General features: G+C 40.7%; 1 protein-coding gene across 1 annotated transcript; it reads right to left on the bottom strand.

The window, feature by feature from the left end:
• Nucleotides 1-48: 48 nt before the first annotated feature.
• Nucleotides 49-16,315, bottom strand: pdzph1 (PDZ and pleckstrin homology domains 1). Its single transcript, XM_035775406.2, has 13 exons — nt 16,137-16,315; nt 13,850-13,948; nt 11,057-13,282; nt 10,767-10,892; nt 9,891-10,055; nt 8,407-8,508; nt 7,998-8,108; nt 7,415-7,593; nt 3,720-3,877; nt 3,213-3,255; nt 2,761-2,950; nt 1,679-1,814; nt 49-1,095 (listed from the first exon to the last, which is right to left on the bottom strand). Exons 2-13 carry the CDS (start codon nt 13,911-13,913, stop codon nt 996-998), a joined length of 3,600 nt encoding a protein of 1,199 aa, XP_035631299.1. The 5' UTR covers nt 13,914-13,948; nt 16,137-16,315; the 3' UTR covers nt 49-995.
• Between the last annotated feature and the right edge of the window lie 1,675 nt (nt 16,316-17,990).

Raw genomic sequence — 17,990 nt, 5'->3', positions numbered from 1 at the left:
TAGCAATGATAGATGATAGAATTGTCTTATTATAGTCAAACTGTCATGTCATTTATTATGTATTTATTATTCAGCCAACATCATCATCTCTGAAATGGTGCAGTGCTGTATCACTAAGGAAGCTAACAGTATCAAAACAGACAACAAGCCCATAGCAACAATTCAAAATCCTCCAGACAACTCCATCCATATCATATGTTTACAAATGCGTATAAAATGCATAATGCCAGAAACTCATTCAATTCCCAAATACTTGCAGACTGTTCAGTGAGAATCTGGAGAAATTGTTGAATAAGCATAGCAGCAGATGAATTCTACAATTCAATTATTTCAAAATGTGAATTGATCTGTGAAAAACTTTCTATCTTCTTTTCCAACATACTCTACAATACTCCATGGTCTATTTAAAATAACAAATATTTCCCCCCCAATTAAAAAAAAATAAAGACTATGGACATCTTCAAAGTACACTGTTAGTTAAAGAGTAGTTTTCCCAAAGTGCCGGTAATCATTTTTCTGAAGTGAACATACTGTAAATGCCTTGAACAGCTGGTCGTCCAACAAGGGTAAGACTGGTCCCAGATCTGTGTGTTTGTCGTCTTGCATGATAATGTAAACAGACTGACACTCAGGGTAGAGTAAAGCGACCTGAAGTTAAACCGCATTGAAATACTTAAATTCCCATTCAATTTTCAGCTTTACATGGAATCCTTCAAGGGAACATCAAACATAACCAATATTAAAGGGATAGGTCACTCCAAAACTATTTTAGTATTTTGATCACAAGTTCACTGTTAATACAATCTCCCCAAAATTCCATTGTGCATGTCAGTAGTAAAGTTTTCAGTACAGAGTAAAAACTGTGATGATGATGATATGTTTAGCATCATAACAAGTTTTTGATTAAAGTGATCCTTTAACATGCTTTTGGTTAAACCAAACCAGAAGCTAGAACAGTAAAGGTTGGTTGCGATGCGAGGAATTATCCATCGAGCTCACATTCTGGTCTCCTCTGGTGGTCGATTCATGTAGTCCTGAACGGCCTGATGGTATGGTAGCCATTTTTTTGCGGATGCTTTTATAGACAAGATCCATCTGTGAACATGAACTTCAGAATTGATTATTTATCGCAAAGGTATTACCAAGCATACAGTATTATGTCATGGTAAAAAGCTGTGCCTTTATTCCTTCCTAAGTCAATGCAATGAGAGTCTACTCTGTGTAAAATGTGTCAAAAGTTGAATTGTCACGTGCACAGAATACAACCCACTGGGCAACAACGGGTTAAATCAACATTGTTTCCAAGCATTTTCAACAACAAAAAGCGTTGAATCAAAGTGGAAACTTGTTTGGATTTGCAAAAAGTCCTCAACAGAACATGACATGGTGAGCTTTTTTAGTTGATTTCACGTTGAATTCACATTAGTTGACAAATCAACCAAATGTAAATCAAAACTGGACGTGCTTCTACACCTGCATTGTTTGCTGTTTGGGGTTTTAGGCTGTGTTTCTGTACAGCACTTTGAGATATCAGCTGATGTACGAAGGGCTATATAAATACATTTGATTTGATTTGACATTGAAATGTTGTCTGTGCCCAGTGGGAACAGGTGTAAACAGTACAGTGAAACGCTTACTTAAAATGTGCCAACATGTGTAAAATGTGTGAACATCTCACCGTTTGTTTTCCATGGGGTTTTCAGCACAGAGATAGAAGGTTTTGAACTCTTCCGAAGGGGGTTTCAGTTCAATGGTGGATTTCTTGGATCCCAAGGACTGTTCCCTCACAGTGTACCCATGTAAGTAGATCCCCCCTGGAGGGAGTCATATATTTATTACAGTATTTAGCAGAGGAGGCTTCTGGAGGCAGTCAGATACTGTATATTACAGTATTTAGCAGAGGAGGCTTCTAGAGGCAGTCAGATACTGTATATTACAGTATTTAGCAGAGGAGGCTTCTAGAAGCAGTCAAATACTGTATATTACAGTATTTAGCAGAGGAGGCTTCTAGAGGCAGTCAGATACTGTATATTACAGTATTTAGCAGAGGAGGCTTCTGGAGGCAGTCAGATACTGTATATTACAGTATTTAGCAGAGGAGGCTTCTAGAGGCAGTCAGATACTGTATATTACATTATTTAGCAGAGGAGGCTTCTAGAGGCAGTCAGATACTGTATATTACAGTATTTAGCAGAGGAGGCTTCTGGAGGCAGTCAGATACTGTATATTACAGTATTTAGCAGAGGAGGCTTCTAGAGGCAGTCAGATACTGTATATTACAGTATTTAGCAGAGGAGGCTTCTCCAAGGAGTGCAAATAATGTAATGTAATGGGTTAAAAAACAAAACCTCGCTAATAAGTTATTGACAACAAAAAAGACCACACTAATTATGATCTCTGACATTGATTTCCATTCATTGACATATCCACTGACATATCTATTTATCATATAATCATACATTTATAATTTATATTTAACATCAATAACTCCTAATCAATTTTCCTAAATGGACAACGCAGTCAACCCAGTGTCAACATTTTGGCGGCAGGTAGCCTAGTGGTTAGAGCGTTGGACTAGTAACCAAAGGTTGCAAGATTGAATCCCCGAGCTAAGTTAAAAATCTGTTGTTCTACCCCCGAACAAGGCAGTTCACTGTTCCTAGGCCGTCATTGAAAATAACAAAAAAAATGTTTAACTGACTTGCCTACTTAAATAAAAACAAATAAACGATCAAGGTGAGGCATGCCATCACAACATACCCAGAGCGTGAGTTGAGCGGATGCCTGCGTAGAAGTAGAGACAGCCGTCCTTCAGTGTACAGTAGTGCTGCACCCACGTGTCCTTGTTATTCCGGTCTATCTGGTGAAGCAGGCCCAGACATTCTGGGTTCTTCACGGCCAGTGGGGGGAGGCTGGCGTTGTGGCGAGTCACATCCACCCACACGTGATTCTGCCACATGAGAGGTCAGGGCAGGGATTAGTTCTATAGGCTATAGTCTCAGCATGGACAACAACATGCCTGATTTATTTGAATCATTCTCCCCAAAAACCACCTTTGATTATATCCTCCACAGTTAAAAATATGCATGAGTAATAGTGTATTGTAGCGAGACAGAATTTCAAGAAAGATTGTATATTTTATTTTAGATTAGCTTGTAAGAATAACTGGATATAAATTCGACATGTTTTCCGTGTTTGACAACAACCCTTACCTGTGTTACAGGATGAACAGCTCTGTCCATGACATCCAACCACCTAAATGAATGAAAAACAGCAGGTGAGCAATAACACAGATAATTATTTCAAATAAATAACTTGTTATTGGCGTTGTATGCACACTTTAGTGCTCTGCTACTTCCTGGTTTCTAAAATTCTAAAATGTCTCAACTCTGATTTCAGTTTGTGACTATAAGCAATGTATAGCATAGCCATAGAGAATCATGGTACCATCTAAACCACTGTGAAAAATATTTTAAATAACCCCAAATATTTTATTTTTAGCTGTTGTAACTGATGTAAAAAATAAACCAAAAAAGGAAGGGAGAAGAAGCGTAGAAATACGGCACAAAGAATAGATCTAGCACTTTATCATACTTTATTTTAATGAGCATGAATGATAGATCTATAACGTGCATTTCTATCTGAAATTAGTCTGGTCATACACAAAACGACATAAAAACGCAATAAACACTATGCAAGGACTACTACTCTATCGATACCTTTTCATCTCCAGGTTGGATGTAGCGGAGAAGTAGTACACTCGGTTGGCAGACAGGGGGCAGCACTTGAACACAAAGGGTTTCCCCAGGGAGGGGTCCCCTCCAACATCTGCTCCCTCTAGCTTAAAAGATGACAGAGCTCGCTTCCTCCCCTCATCCTGCAACAGAAATACACTGGCTGTCAGTGGAGATTGTAAGTGAATAGTTGGTGTCTTGACTGTTAGAGTGAAGGAGTGGTGTCTTGAGGATGACTGTTAGAGTGAAGGAGTGGTGTCTTGAGGATGACTATTAAAGTGAAGGAGTGGTGTCTTGAGGATGACTGTTAGAGTGAAGGAGTGGTGTCTTGAGGATGACTATTAGAGTGAAGGAGTGGTGTCTTGAGGATGACTGTTAGAGTGAAGGAGTGGTGTCTTGAGGATGACTATTAAAGTGAAGGAGTGGTGTCTTGAGGATGACTGTTAGAGTGAAGGAGTGGTTTCTTGAGGATGACTATTAAAGTGAAGGAGTGGTATCTTGAGGATGACTAATTGAGTGAAGGAGTGGTGTCTTGAGGATGACTATTAAAGTGAAGGAGTGGTATCTTGAGGATGACTATTAAAGTGAAGGAGTGGTGTCTTGAGGATGACTGTTAGAGTGAAGGAGTGGTGTCTTGAGGATGACTGTTAGAGTGAAGGAGTGGTGTCTTGAGGATGACTATTAAAGTGAAGGAGTGGTGTCTTGAGGATGACTGTTAGAGTGAAGGAGTGGTGTCTTGAGGATGACTATTAAAGTGAAGGAGTGGTGTCTTGAGGATGACTGTTAGAGTGAAGGAGTGGTTTCTTGAGGATGACTATTAAAGTGAAGGAGTGGTATCTTGAGGATGACTAATTGAGTGAAGGAGTGGTGTCTTGAGGATGACTATTAAAGTGAAGGAGTGGTATCTTGAGGATGACTATTAAAGTGAAGGAGTGGTGTCTTGAGGATGACTGTTAGAGTGAAGGAGTGGTGTATTGAGGATGACTATTAAAGTGAAGGAGTGGTGTCTTGAGGATGACTGTTAGAGTGAAGGAGTGATGTCTTGAGGATGACTAATTGAGTGAAGGAGTGGTGTCTTGAGGATGACTATTAAAATGAAGGAGTGGTATCTTGAGGATGGCTAATTGAGTGAAGGAGTGGTGTTTTGTTGTGGACCATTTCCCCCGTGCATCCCGCAAAGGCGGAGGTGTTGCTAACATTCACAATAGCAAATTTCAATTTACAAAAAAAAAATGTCTCTGGACCTACTCACTGTCACAGTCATACTCTGGACCTAGTTTTGTCCCATGGAATAAATGTTGTGGATCTTAATGTTTTTCCTCATAATCCTGGACTATCGGACCACCATTTTATTACGTTTGCAATTGCAACAAATAATCTGCTCAGACCCCAACCAAGGAGCATCAAAAGTCATGCTATAAATTCACAAACAACTCCCTCTGTCTACCCAAGGACATCAGAGGACAAAAATCCGTTAACCACCTAACTCAGGAACTCAATTTAACCTTGCGCAATACCCTAGATGCAGTTGCACCCCTAAAAACTAAAAACATTTCTCATAAGAAACTAGCTCCCTGGTTTACAGAAAATACCCGAGCACTGAAGCAAGCTTCCAGAAAATTGGAACGGAAATGGCGCCACACCAAACTGGAAGTCCTCCGACGAGCTTGGAAAGACAGTACCGTGCAGTATCGAAGAGCCCTTACTGCTGCTCGATCATCTTATTTTTCCAACTTAATTGAGGAAAATAAGAACAATCCGAAATGTATTTTTGATACTGTCGCAAAGCTAACTAAAAAGCAGCATTCCCCAAGAGAGGATGGCTTTCACTTCAGCAGTAATAAATTCACAAACCACTTCGAGGAAAAGATCATGATTATTAGAAAGCAAATTACGGACTCCTCTTTAAATCTGAATATTCCCTCAAAGCTCAGTTGTCCTGAGTCTGCACAACTCTGCCAGAACCAAGGATCAAGAGAGACACTCAAGTGTTTTAGTTCTATATCTCTTGATACAATGATGAAAATAATCATGGCCTCTAAACCTTCAAGCTGCATACTGGACCCTATTCCAACTAAACTACTGAAAAAGCTGCTTCCTGTGCTTGGCCCTCCTATGTTGAACATAATAAATGTCTCTCTATCCACCGGATGTGTACCAAACTCACTAAAAGTGGCAGTAATAAAAGCCTCTCTTGAAAAACCAAACCCTGGCCCAGAAAATATAAAAAACTATCGGCCTATATCGAATCTTCCATTCCTTTCAAAATTTTTAGAAAAAGCTGTTGCGCAGCAACGCACTGCCTTCCTGAAGACAAACAATGTATACGAAATGCTTTAGTCTGGTTTTAGACCCCATCATAGCGCTGAGACTGCACTTGTGAAGGTGGTAAATTACCTTTCAATGGCATCAGACCGAGGCTTTGCATCTGTCCTCGTGCTCCTAGACCTTAGTGCTGCTTTTGATACCATCGATCACCACATTCTTTTGGAGAGATTGGAAACCCAAATTGGTCTACACGCACAAGTTCTGGCCTGGTTTAGATCTTATCTGTCGGAAAGATATCAGTTTGTCTCTGTGAATGGTTTGTCCTCTAACAAATCAACTGTAAATTCCGGTGTTCCTCAAGGTTCCGTTTTAGGACGACTATTGTTTTCACTATATGTTTTACCTCTTGGGGATGTCATTTGAAAACATAATGTTAACTTTCACTGCTATGCGGACGACACACAGCTGTACATTTCAATGAAACATGGTGAAGCCCCAAAATTGCCCTCAGTTGAAGCCTGTGTTTCAGACATAAGGAAGTGGATGGCTGCAAACGTTCTACATTTAAACTCGGACAAAACAGAGACGCTTGTTCTAGGTCCCGAGAAACAAAGAGATCTTCTGTTGAATCTGATCAATTAATCTTAATGGTTGTACAGTCGTCTCAAATAAAACTGTGAAGGACCTCGACGTTACTTTGGACCCCGATCTCTCTTTTGACGAACATATCAAGACTGTTTCAAGGACAGCTTTTTTCCATCTACTTAACATTGCAAAAATCAGAAACTTTCTGTCCAAAAATGATGCAGAAAAATTAATCCATGCTTTTGTTACTTCTCGGTTAGACTACTGCAATGCTCTACTTTCCGGCTACCTGGATACAGCACTAAATAAACTTCAGTTAGTGCTAAATACGGCTGCTAGAATCCTGTCTTGAGGATGACTAATTGAGTGAAGGAGTGGTGTCTTGAGGATGACTTTTTGAGTGAAGGAGTGGTGCCATGTGTATGACTGTTAAGCCATGTTTATCTGGACACTCTTTCATCCACTTAAAGAGAATACCACAATCCACACATGTCATAGTTACTGTAGGCCCTTCAAAGAAAACTAATATCATACGTGACTTCCTGTTAATCGATTTCCAGGCCCAATTCATCTTTTCTAAATGAAACTTCTGGGAGAATATTGTTGTGGAATAAAGTAGGGATAGTTCACCTCATAAGTAATGTTGTCCTACAGGGGCATTTACACAATACATAGTGTGGAAAATAAAACAGCTTGACTGAAGAGCAATTATGAGGTATGCAAAATGTCTGACAAACTTTGATTTTGAAATGTCCCCTTTAGATCCAAAACACAGGAGGCTTGTTTCTCTAAAGACACGTGACGAGTTACCAGGATGCTGTGCTCACCTTTTTATGCCTGTAGTAGTACAGACAGCAGTCATGTCTGAGCACGAACCACCTCCTTCTCCAACCCTTGATCAGGCCAGACTGGGTGCGTTTATGGAGGTAGCCTCGGCAGGTAGGTCTGGGGGTGTTGGGGCCTCGACCGATGTCTGAGCCAATGGTCATAGTCAGGAGGTCTGGGCCTATCAAATAACAAATAATAAGGGGACCCCATTCTCAATCACATACTAAAAAAACTAAACATGATAGCAAAATATTTGTCAGGACATGATGTCCTTTAAGTCAGTTTTGGCTTGTGAATAGGTACCTGATGGGCACTCCACAGGAGGCTGCTGAGGGGAGGGACGGCTCATAATAATGTCTGGAACGGAGCGAATGGAATGGCATCAAACACATGGAAACCATGTGTTTGATGTATTTCATACCATTCCAGAGATTCCGCTCCAGCCATTACCATGAGCCTGTCCTCCCAAATTAATGTACCACCAACCTCCTGTGGTGCATTATCCTTTATAGCTAATTCTAACTACATACTTGTGCAGTACCATGATCTAGCAGTTAACATGTTGGCCTATTTTATTCTTACCTTGTCTTGCCAGGTCAGCTGCCTCAGAGTGGGGGATACTGGTGACATCGATCCCATTGACGGCCATGACGAAATCTCCCACCAATAGCCCCGCCTCCTCGGCTGCTCCATCTGAAACCAGAAGGGAGGAGCTTGGCTTACAGCTGAGCTAGCAGTGTGGTTTGTTAGATACAGCCAATGGACACTTGCAGCAGTGATAATATCTGTCAAAAACATAAAACGGCTTGGCAAATTGCTGCAGTGACACAAAATGTCCGCCTTAAAATGAAAAATATACTAATCAGTCTCTTTTAAAAGGATAGCAAATTCTTTGTTGATCAAACTGCATCTTTATCAAGCAAACAAAACAATTGAAAATATTGTCTGAGTAACCTTTGCTGTGCATTTACTAGTACGCAAATGGACTTACTTGTGTCGACCTCTGTGACCACAATAGGTTTGGAAAACTGTATTCTGAACCCCCAGGGGTACTCTCCCATTCCTTTCCAAATCTTGACCGTCCTCTCACGAACTGCAGAGAGAAGAACCAATTAAGTAAGAATGGTCCATCTATGTTTTCACCTTCAAGAGTTCTATTAAATGGTTGATAACATTAAGAACATTGGTGGTGGTAGGAGTAGTAGTAGTGGTAGGAGTAGTAGTGGTAGGAGTAGTAGTAGTAGTAGTAGTGGTAGTAGTAGTAGTAGTAGTGGTAGTAGTAGTAGTAGTAGTAGTAGTAGTAGTAGTAGTAGTAGTAGTAGTAGTAGTAGTAGTAGTAGTAGGTAGTGGTAGGAGTAGTAGTAGGGTAGTAGTAGTAGTAGTAATAGTAGTAGTAGTATATGCACACATGACTGTAAGTCGCTTTGGATAAAAGCGTCTGCTAAATGGCATATATTATTATTTATTATTAGTAGTAGTAGTAGTAGTAATAGTAGTAATAGTAGTAGTAGTAGTAGTAGTAGTAGTAATAGTAGGAGTAGTAGTAGTAGTAATAGTAATAGTAGTAGTAGTAGTAGTGGTAGGAGTAGTAGTAGTAGTAGTGGTAGTAGTAGTAGTAGTAGTAGTAGTAGTAGTAGTAGTGGTAGTAGTAGTAGTAGTAGTAGTAGTAGTAGTAGTAGTAGTAGTAGTAGTAGTAGTAGTAGTAGTAGTAGTAGTAGTAGTAGTAGTAGTAGTAGTAGTAGTAGTAGTAGTAGTAGTAGTAGTAGTAGTAGTAGTAGTAGTAGTAGTAGTAGTAGTAGTAGTAGTAGTAGTAGTAGTAGTAGTAGTAATAGTAGGAGTAGTAGTAGTAGTAGTAATAGTAATAGTAGTAGTAGTAGTAGTGGTAGGAGTAGTAGTAGTAGTAGTAGTAGTAGTAGTAGTAGGAGGAGTAGTAGTAGTAGTAGTAGTAGTAGTAGTAGTAGTAGTAGTGGTAGTAGTAGTAGTGGTAGTAGTAGTAGTGGTAGTAGTAGTAGTAGGAGTAGTAGTAGGAGTAGTAGTAGTAGTAGTAGTAGTGGTAAAAATATGAAAATGTATGCACTCACTATTGCAAGTCGCTCTGGATAAGAGTGTCTGCTAAATGACTAGAAAGTACATGTAGAAGTAACATCAGTAGTGGTAGTAGTAGTATTTGTTTTACAGGACCTCCTTAGATATTTTAGTAACATTTTCTTGACAGTACAGCGGGAAAGGTAGAGAGGGAGACAAATAGTATGGCCATAGACATAGGGTGGCCGACACAGGGCTCAAACCTCGGTCGCCATGTGATATACATCGGCCAGAGTTGGGAGCTTAGAACGCTACGCCAAACTCTGGCACGTTGATTATTTTCTTAAAGAAGATTTGAATTTGTTAACTGATTTTCAATCTCTGAATTGACTGACTTTGTTGGAGAAGGTCCCAACACCGTGATGTAAGACATGTAGAAAGGAATCCTACTTGTGACAGTTCGAGGTTGGAGACCAGGAGGAACTGGCCCAGCAGTCGGACTGACTTCGTCTCCACTGTAAATCCATGAGGCACAGTGGAAGGTTTCTGTGTAGAAACCCTTATCTCCAAGGTCCCTTGTTGCCATGTCAACAGAACGACTGTCTTCTGAAATTCCTACACAGTGACATAAGCACACATAGAATGGCATGACATGACATGACATTACTAGTTTTCCCGAAACAAGTTTTCTGTTAATGACTTATACATCATTGGTTCCAGTATTCCAGAAAAGTCAAAGTGATAGCATCTGACATAAATAACCACAACCACAACAACATGTTTACTTCACAGAGTTCTGTTTTATTTTTAAAAAGTGGGCGCATTTCGACTTTCGACTTCGTCAAAGCTTGCTTTTTTTGTGGGGGGGAGGGGTGTTGGGCACCGTTCTTTGTGGGAACGTAGGCCTTCCGTCAGCAGGTGCAATCTGAAAAACAACAAATTGTAAAGTAGGTGGAATTGTTGTATTTTTTTTACCAGATTGCACCTGTTGACGAAAGTCAAAACACATAAGCTTTTTTTAAATAAAAAAAAGAACATGAGGTAAAAAACGTAGTTGTGCTTATTTATGGGAGATACCGTTGCCTTCCCGTTTCTGCAATACCTACAATAGGTTTACAATGACTTGTGAAAACCTCTGGTATCGCTGACACACCTAAAATACGACTTATATCATATTCCATCTCCTGTTCACACAGTTCTGATTGCCTTGTTATGTCTGGTCATAGCAATAAAGGCATACCACTCAATATCTGTGTTGTGGCTGGTTATAGACCAACAAATGAAAGCTGTGACTGGTTCTAGATTAGGGGACATTAGGGTGCCTACCTGACTCCTCATTGATGCTGCTGGTTAGGGAGCTTCCTCCTATAGAGCTCCATTGCTTGCTGTCCTTGAAGAGATTCCGTCTCTTAGCCCAGTGCTCGGGGCCGTTGTCCTTGACCTCTAAGGAGGCTTCAGAAAATAAATAAAGGATACCCATATGAGAACACTTTCTGACCCCCTTATATCATCTAAACCAAATGATTGAATCTGGTGGTCCCTCTGGGACAAGTGGGGATTTGGAATCAATGTCTTAGGCTATGATTAGTGAAAAACCTGAGATTGGTACAACTCACATTTGGACACACTTTGTTTTTCCGCTGTAGAATCTGTCTGATATAGACTGGGCTTCCAATTGCTTTCTGTCTCTTGGTCTTGAGATTCATGATCTGGACTGGGTGCCTCTGCAATTTCCATGCCTGAATCCTCTACAATCTGGTATTTTGGAGGAGGTTCTTTCCCCTCCTCGATCTGTGAAAGAGTAGGGCTGGAGATGCTAGCTCTTACAGTTTGAGACCTTTTCGGTGTTAGTCTAACTTCCTCTGTAGCTTTACCTGTGATTCCTGAGTCCATCTCCATGTTCAGTATGGGGAACACAGACCGTGCCTCTGGGATTACGTTGGAGGTGTCCCAGTGGGGACTATTCAGTGCTGCGCTCTCTGCTAGTTTGGAGACACTCTGCAAGACCCTTTGCTCAGTGCTCCCTGTTGTTATGGCCATGACTGATCCTCTTCGCCTCATGGATTGAAGATTGGGAACTGAATTCTCTTGGGATGACAGTTTGGAAAGGGAGGGAGGGAAGACCTGAATGAGCAGGTCCCTCTGAGTGAGCTCCTCCATCGTGGGATCTAGGCTGTGGTCCTCCACTTCCCCCATGTCTTCATAAAAGCCGCTCTCTGCCACCTCGATCTGCTCCACTCCGAAAGCCATGTCCGCCAATGCATTCCCTCCAAAGTCCAGGTCGGGTCCTCTGGATTCTTCACATGGTAGGTGCCTTGGCTCTGGTAACTGGAAGACCTCCTCTACAGTCTCCTCGGACGTAGATGCATATGACGGATTGATCAGTTGTTGCTGTGGCTCGAGGTAGCTGTTTGCATTGCTGGAGCTGGGTCTGTAACTGTAGCTGCTTTGGGAGGATTTACGTCTCAATGCACTAAAGGGACAAAGCCTCTCATCTTCCTGGTGGTCTGCTGTCAGTCTGCTTAGTCTCTCTGCTTGAAGCGGAAGGGACTCCATAATATAAGAGGAGATGGTGCCAGACGAAAAAGACTCTCTTCCCTCCCACGAAGGTAGGCCCTCCTGCATTTGACTTGGTTCTTCTTTCACCCCGGGGAAAGTCCGCCGCCTCTTCGTCGGCTTTTGTAGATAACTGGACGACAAGCAGGTTTTGCATTCTACGGTAGCTATGCTATTGTTACGCATCTGGGTCTTCATCTCGTGGTTTTGGATGAAGTCTTTGGTGTAACTGGACCTGTTCACTGACAATGGTGGTCTCATGAACATGGGTTCATAGTTGTCTGATTCCGATACGCTGTCGAAGAAAGATGCCAAATGGGCACTGTCTTCACCATCAAGTGAGTAGGGGCAACCAGAGTCTTTATGGTGCCTCATGGAGGGTGGTGGACTGAATACCCATTGCTGCTTGTCCATAGTACAACAAGCTCCAATCTGACAGGAAGCTATGTCTTCGGTAAGGTCTGCCAGGGATTCATATTTATGGTCGGAAAACTCACATGGTGGGGGAATGTCATACAGTGCATCTGTGCTTTTCCAGAAGTCAGACAAAGGGGGTGGGCTGGAGGACCCACCTGCCAATGTGAAGTCGGTGTCATTGTTGCTGGGCGAACGGTGAAAAGCAAATTGATCATCACAGCAGCTTTTGCGGCAGGCCAATTCCCCACAACACCTTGAGGCAATGCTATGTCTTTCTGTGAACTCTGCATCCTTGCTGCTTTCTGGAATGCTAAATTCGTAGTTGTGCTTCCTGTTTTGACTGTGGACTGTGATGTTTACATTTGGGTTTAGAGTCCATGACTGCTGAATTAAATCATTATTTGGACCGAGTCTCTTCTCACGTTGACTCTGGACACAAGGCTCTCCGGTAGCCCCCTGTTGACTTTCGAACACATATACTGTCTTGATCCCTGAGTTATCGGAGTGTAGAATTTCTTGAATTTCAAACTTCATGTTCGAGCCAATACGAGAGTGCTGAAAGATGATTTTTGAAGATGACGGTTGCAAATTGTCAATGGTTACCAAAGTTGTGAATTTCACCCCCCTGTCTATGTTCTCTTGCTTTGCGATGCTAGGGGACCTTTTGTTTCGAGAGGACTCCCCTTGACTGTCTCGCCTGACTTTTTTCTCTTTGCTTGGAATCTCACTGTATTTTCCCTCTTCATCAGAGTCTGACAAAATATTTTCTTTGCGTAATGATTGAATTTCTCCTTTCTCAGTGATATCATCCTGGCAAACCACGCTGTTACTTTTGTTTTGTTTTTGAAAAACGCATTGAGAGGCACTTTCTGTAAGGAAGACAAAAAATGAATACACCTTAACATTTAGCCTACATCAAAAACTACAACAGCAACTATTAAGACCACTGTACGGCCACAATGCCATAGACAACTTATGAGACTGAGGAACTAAATCTCTCAAAATGTATCTAAAAGGTTGATCCCTTCTATGTACCCTGAGATTGAATTGATTAATACATTGTAGTGAGGATTGTGGTTGAATATTTTTGAACTCTTGCATTTGGTGTAAAGCTTTATAGGCCTCGTGGCTGCTGAGCCATCCTCACATACACTACTGACCCTTTTCTGTGAAGCATTTCTCTCAAGCTCAATTTGACAAAATGGTACCTTTTCACAATGTGTGGGATTCATTCCAAGATGGAGCCTCTTGGCTCTTGTCCATTAGCTGTGGTTACATAGACAAGACCACAGTAATCCTCACCTGCTCCGATTGGCCAAACAGTGTGGCAGGCTTAATAGTGAAGGTGTGGGTGCATGGGCTGGGCGTGACTCAGCCAGCCATGACAGGATTAACCCCATTCCTCTAAAGCATCCGCCCCAATAACCTCCACTCACGTTTACTGCTGGCGGGGCTCTTCCTCCTCCGACTGTTCCTCCTCCTGCTCCCACGACGACTCATTCTTCCCTAGGCCTCAGCCTCCAATTTCCCGTACACTGCAACAGACAATTACAAAATCGTCCGTGGAGTCCGAATGGCACATGTAATATGTTTTGCTCTATGAAGCTCACAAGCTACACAAGTGTCGTTAGAAGGTCAGGGGGTTTTCTACACATAGAAGATCATAGAATCCCTAGGATATAATGTCTATAATACTGTAATAAGCTCACGTAGTTGCTGTCACAAATCACCGAACTCCACACAGTTGTTACTGACTAGTTGGTTATTAATTTCCCACTGAGCAATCAATTTCCGTATAAATGCCTTTCTATCACATCTTTGCTTTGGCTGACCTTATTTTTTAAGGTTGTTCTGAAAATAAAATGGTAAAAACACTTAAGTGTAAGGCTAAATATAAGGGCTATATAAAATATACATTTAAGTCCAACCTAGATCCAGTGGCTGTCAAGCCACACCTTAGCCATTATGCAAAACAAAGATCTGAACAGATTGGCAAGCTCGCTAGGTGTTTGGTTAAGATTGCAAATCAAAACCAAAATATTGATTTTGATGCATGCAACATACCAATCTCTGAGTGTTTGATTAGAATTGTCTCTCAAAAAACAGTGGCACATCTACAGCAACTGTAGCGTTGGCACTGTTATTGATCAAATGGTAGTCCGAAAATTTCTACACCAATAGATTATTATAAAGCAGTAGGAAACGGACAGAAAATAGTTTTCTGATGTGATCATCTTGCATATTTTTTTTTATTTTACTAGGCAATTCAGTTAAGAACAAATTCTTATTTTCAATGACGGCCTAGGAACTGCCTGTTCAGGGGCAGAACGACAGATTTGTACCTTGTCAGCTCGGGGATTCGAACTTGCAACCTTTCAGTTACTAGTCCAACGCTCTAACCACTAGGCTACCCTGCCGCCCCTATATGTGATAGTTGGTGTGAAATCCTACTGTCATCTTACATTGAGGCTTAATGTCCACTCTCTCGTGCTGGCACAGGAAATAGATACCTATCTGCCTGATTATGCTCAGGTCCAAAATGACAGATTTATTCAACCACTGAAGGAGCCCAGAATTTTAAAAAGCATCACAATTGATGCAAATAATTGATGTACCATACATTTATAAAAAATGTTTTAAGATAAATTGGCTTCATTTAGGCCAAACTGCTTGACATGAATGTAATGTAATGTCTTGTCATCTCACCTCGTGTAATGTCAGCATTAGATAAGGATGTAATGTCGATCGTGATACAGCCAAAAATGCATATAAAATATTGACTCATTTTCAGATTAAACAAGAATTTAATTAAATGTAATCCATTGAGTAGAATTACCCAACACCAGGAAAGAGCAGATAGTCTTCACCACCCATATGCACATTTCATACTTACCTGGAAATATATATTATCACTATTTCCAAAAGACTTGGAATTGGGGTCAATTCCACAAATTCAATTCTAATTCAATTCTATCTCCCTGTAAATTACATTGAATTCAATTCCAGGTCAGTCTTTGAATTCAGATATAAGTTAATTCTTCTGAATTCCAATGTTAGGTCAATTCCAAATATTGAAATTATCCCCAACAATTCCACAAATTCAAATTCACTTCCTTCAGCCTTTCAGGCTGATCATGTCACTTCAGACAGCCTAGCTATACTGAAAATATAGTGATACAGGTTAATTAAAATATAGTGATATGATTAAAAACACATCCTACAATACATTTTTGATACTATGTGCACTAATTTCATTAACTGTGAAATGTAGAAAATTTGAATTCCAATTAAATTAAATTCCAAAGATTTGATGTTTTTGCAATTCCAATTCAATTTCAATTCCATAACTTGAAGATTTGTGAAATTCTAATTTAATTCAATGTACATTTTCCAACTAATAAGTGAATTCAATAATTGAATTGGAATTTCAAATTAAATTGCAATTGACCCCAACCCTTATACACGGTAACATTTAGCATGCTTTATTGAATCAGTTATTCATTTTAATGGTAAGAAACACATTTCCTCTAGAATCCCAGATTCCCAATACACTCCATTTTATTCTCTGTGACCATTTTCAATGCCTTCCGTTACATTCTCAGGTGAGCTATATGCATTCCTGGCATACACAACCTATATCTCAGAGACTCCGATGCAATGAACAACCAAGTAAATGCACTAACTTACCCCTGAATGAACAACCAAGTAAATGCACTAACTTACCCCTGAATAAATACGTCCAGAAAGGGGATATTTTTTTTCCTTATAGAATAGTCTGTCAAGTTGAAGAGCGTTAGTCATATAGGGCATATCTTTCACAAAGACGCCACATGACCCGTGTACCTAAGACGGCTCCACTTCTTAATGTTTCTATTCCTGCAGCTAAAGCAGCTTAATGCATGTAATCTCATGAACCACTTGTGATGTCAGTGTGAAGCTGAAGTCTATTCAGTTGCCTTTGTCTACGGAATCACATCGTTAATAAAAAGAGGACTATCACACGTACAAGCTGAAACTTTTCATTTAAACTGGACAGATCAGGACTAATCAGATTTATGGTGGTTAATGAATGTGGGAAACATCAACTTTGGGGTCAGATTCATGACTAGGGCTAGTTGAGGGTAAGGTCGTTGATTGGCTCTAGTCCAGTCTCGACAAGTCAACAGACATAAATAGGAAATTATTGCAGCCTCGTAACCATTGCAGAGCTCACCAGTGTATAACTGAGTTCTAAACATACACTACCATTCAAAAGTTTGGGGTCACTTTATAATTTTCCCGCAAAACACCAGTCTCCACATCAACAGTGAAGTGGTGACTTCGGGATGCTGGCCTTCTAGGCAGAATTCCTCTGTCCAGTGTCTGTGTTCTTTTGCCCATCTTAATATTTTATTTTCATTGGCCATTCTGAGATATGTCTTTTTCTTTGCAACTCTGCCTAGAAGGCCAGCATCCCGGAGGCACCTCTTCACTGTTGCACGTTGGCCAATAGAACTGATGGTAGTGGTGATTTCGGCCTGGTCTTCGCCCCCTTTATCTCCGTCTTTTCTTCACGCGAATGACGGTGATTTCGGCCTGGTCTTCGGGAAGCAGTATATCCTTCGCGTCGGAATCATAAAAAATAAAACATCTTTGTCCAGTTCGAGGTGAGTAATCGCTGTTCTGATATCCAGAAGCTCTTTTCGGTTATAAGAGACAGTAGCAGAAACTTTATGTACAAAATGAGTTATAAACAATGTGAGGGAAAAAAACAAAATAGCACAGTTGGTTAGGAGCCCGTAAAACGGCAGCCATTATATGACAAGTGTAGTGTCAGTGTAATGTGTGTGAGTGTGTATACAGTATATAGTCTTTTCGGGCCTTCCTCGCCGCCTGATATAGAAGTCCTGGATGGCAGGGAGCTCGGCTCCAGCGATGTACTGGGCTGTCCGCATCACACTCTGTAGCATTTTGTGATTGAGGGCGCTGCATTTTCCATACCAAACAGTGATGCAACCAGTCAAGATATCACGATGATGAGGTTATGTTAAGTTCTTAGTGATGTGTACGCCAAGTAACTTGAAGCTTTCAAATCGCTCCACTACAGTCCCATCAATTTTTTATTATTTAATTTTTTATTTATTTCACCTTTATTTAACCAGGTAGGCAAGTTGAGAACAAGTTCTCATTTACAATTGCGACCTGGCCAAGATAAAGCAAAGCAGTTCGACAGATACAACGACGCAGAGTTACACATGGAGTAAAACAAACATACAGTCAATAATACAGTATAAACAAGTCTATATACAATGTGAGCAAATGAGGTGAGAAGGGAGGTAAAGGCAAAAAAGGCCATGGTGGCAAAGTAAATACAATATAGCAAGTAAAACACTGGAATGGTAGTTTTGCAATGGAAGAATGTGCAAAGTAGAAATAAAAATAATGGGTTGCAAAGGAGCAAAATAAATAAATAAATTAAATACAGATGGGAAAGATGTAGTTGTTTGGGCTAAATTATAGTTTGGCTATGTACAGGTGCAGTAATCTGTGAGCTGCTCTGACAGTTGGTGCTTAAAGCTAGTGAGGGAGATTTTTGTA

The sequence above is a fragment of the Oncorhynchus keta genome, chromosome 9, assembly GCF_023373465.1.
Source record: "Oncorhynchus keta strain PuntledgeMale-10-30-2019 chromosome 9, Oket_V2, whole genome shotgun sequence".
NCBI classification, from domain to species: domain Eukaryota; kingdom Metazoa; phylum Chordata; class Actinopteri; order Salmoniformes; family Salmonidae; genus Oncorhynchus; species Oncorhynchus keta.
The sequence above is the reverse complement of the archived record's forward strand: the minus strand, read 5'-3'. Positions and strand labels throughout refer to the sequence as shown.

What these genes read in the sequence shown, in the direction of transcription:
- pdzph1 (XM_035775406.2), bottom strand. Translation starts at nt 13,913, where the DNA reads ATGAGTCGTCGTGGGAGCAGGAGGAGGAACAGTCGGAGGAGGAAGAGC. An exon ending in CAGCATCAATGAGGAGTCAG is followed by an intron (nt 10,056 to 10,766) that starts GTAGGCACCCTA and finishes GTCACTGTGTAG; the next exon opens with GAATTTCAGAAGACAGTCGT. An exon ending in GGTCACAGAGGTCGACACAA is followed by an intron (nt 8,109 to 8,406) that starts GTAAGTCCATTT and finishes TTCTGGTTTCAG; the next exon opens with ATGGAGCAGCCGAGGAGGCG.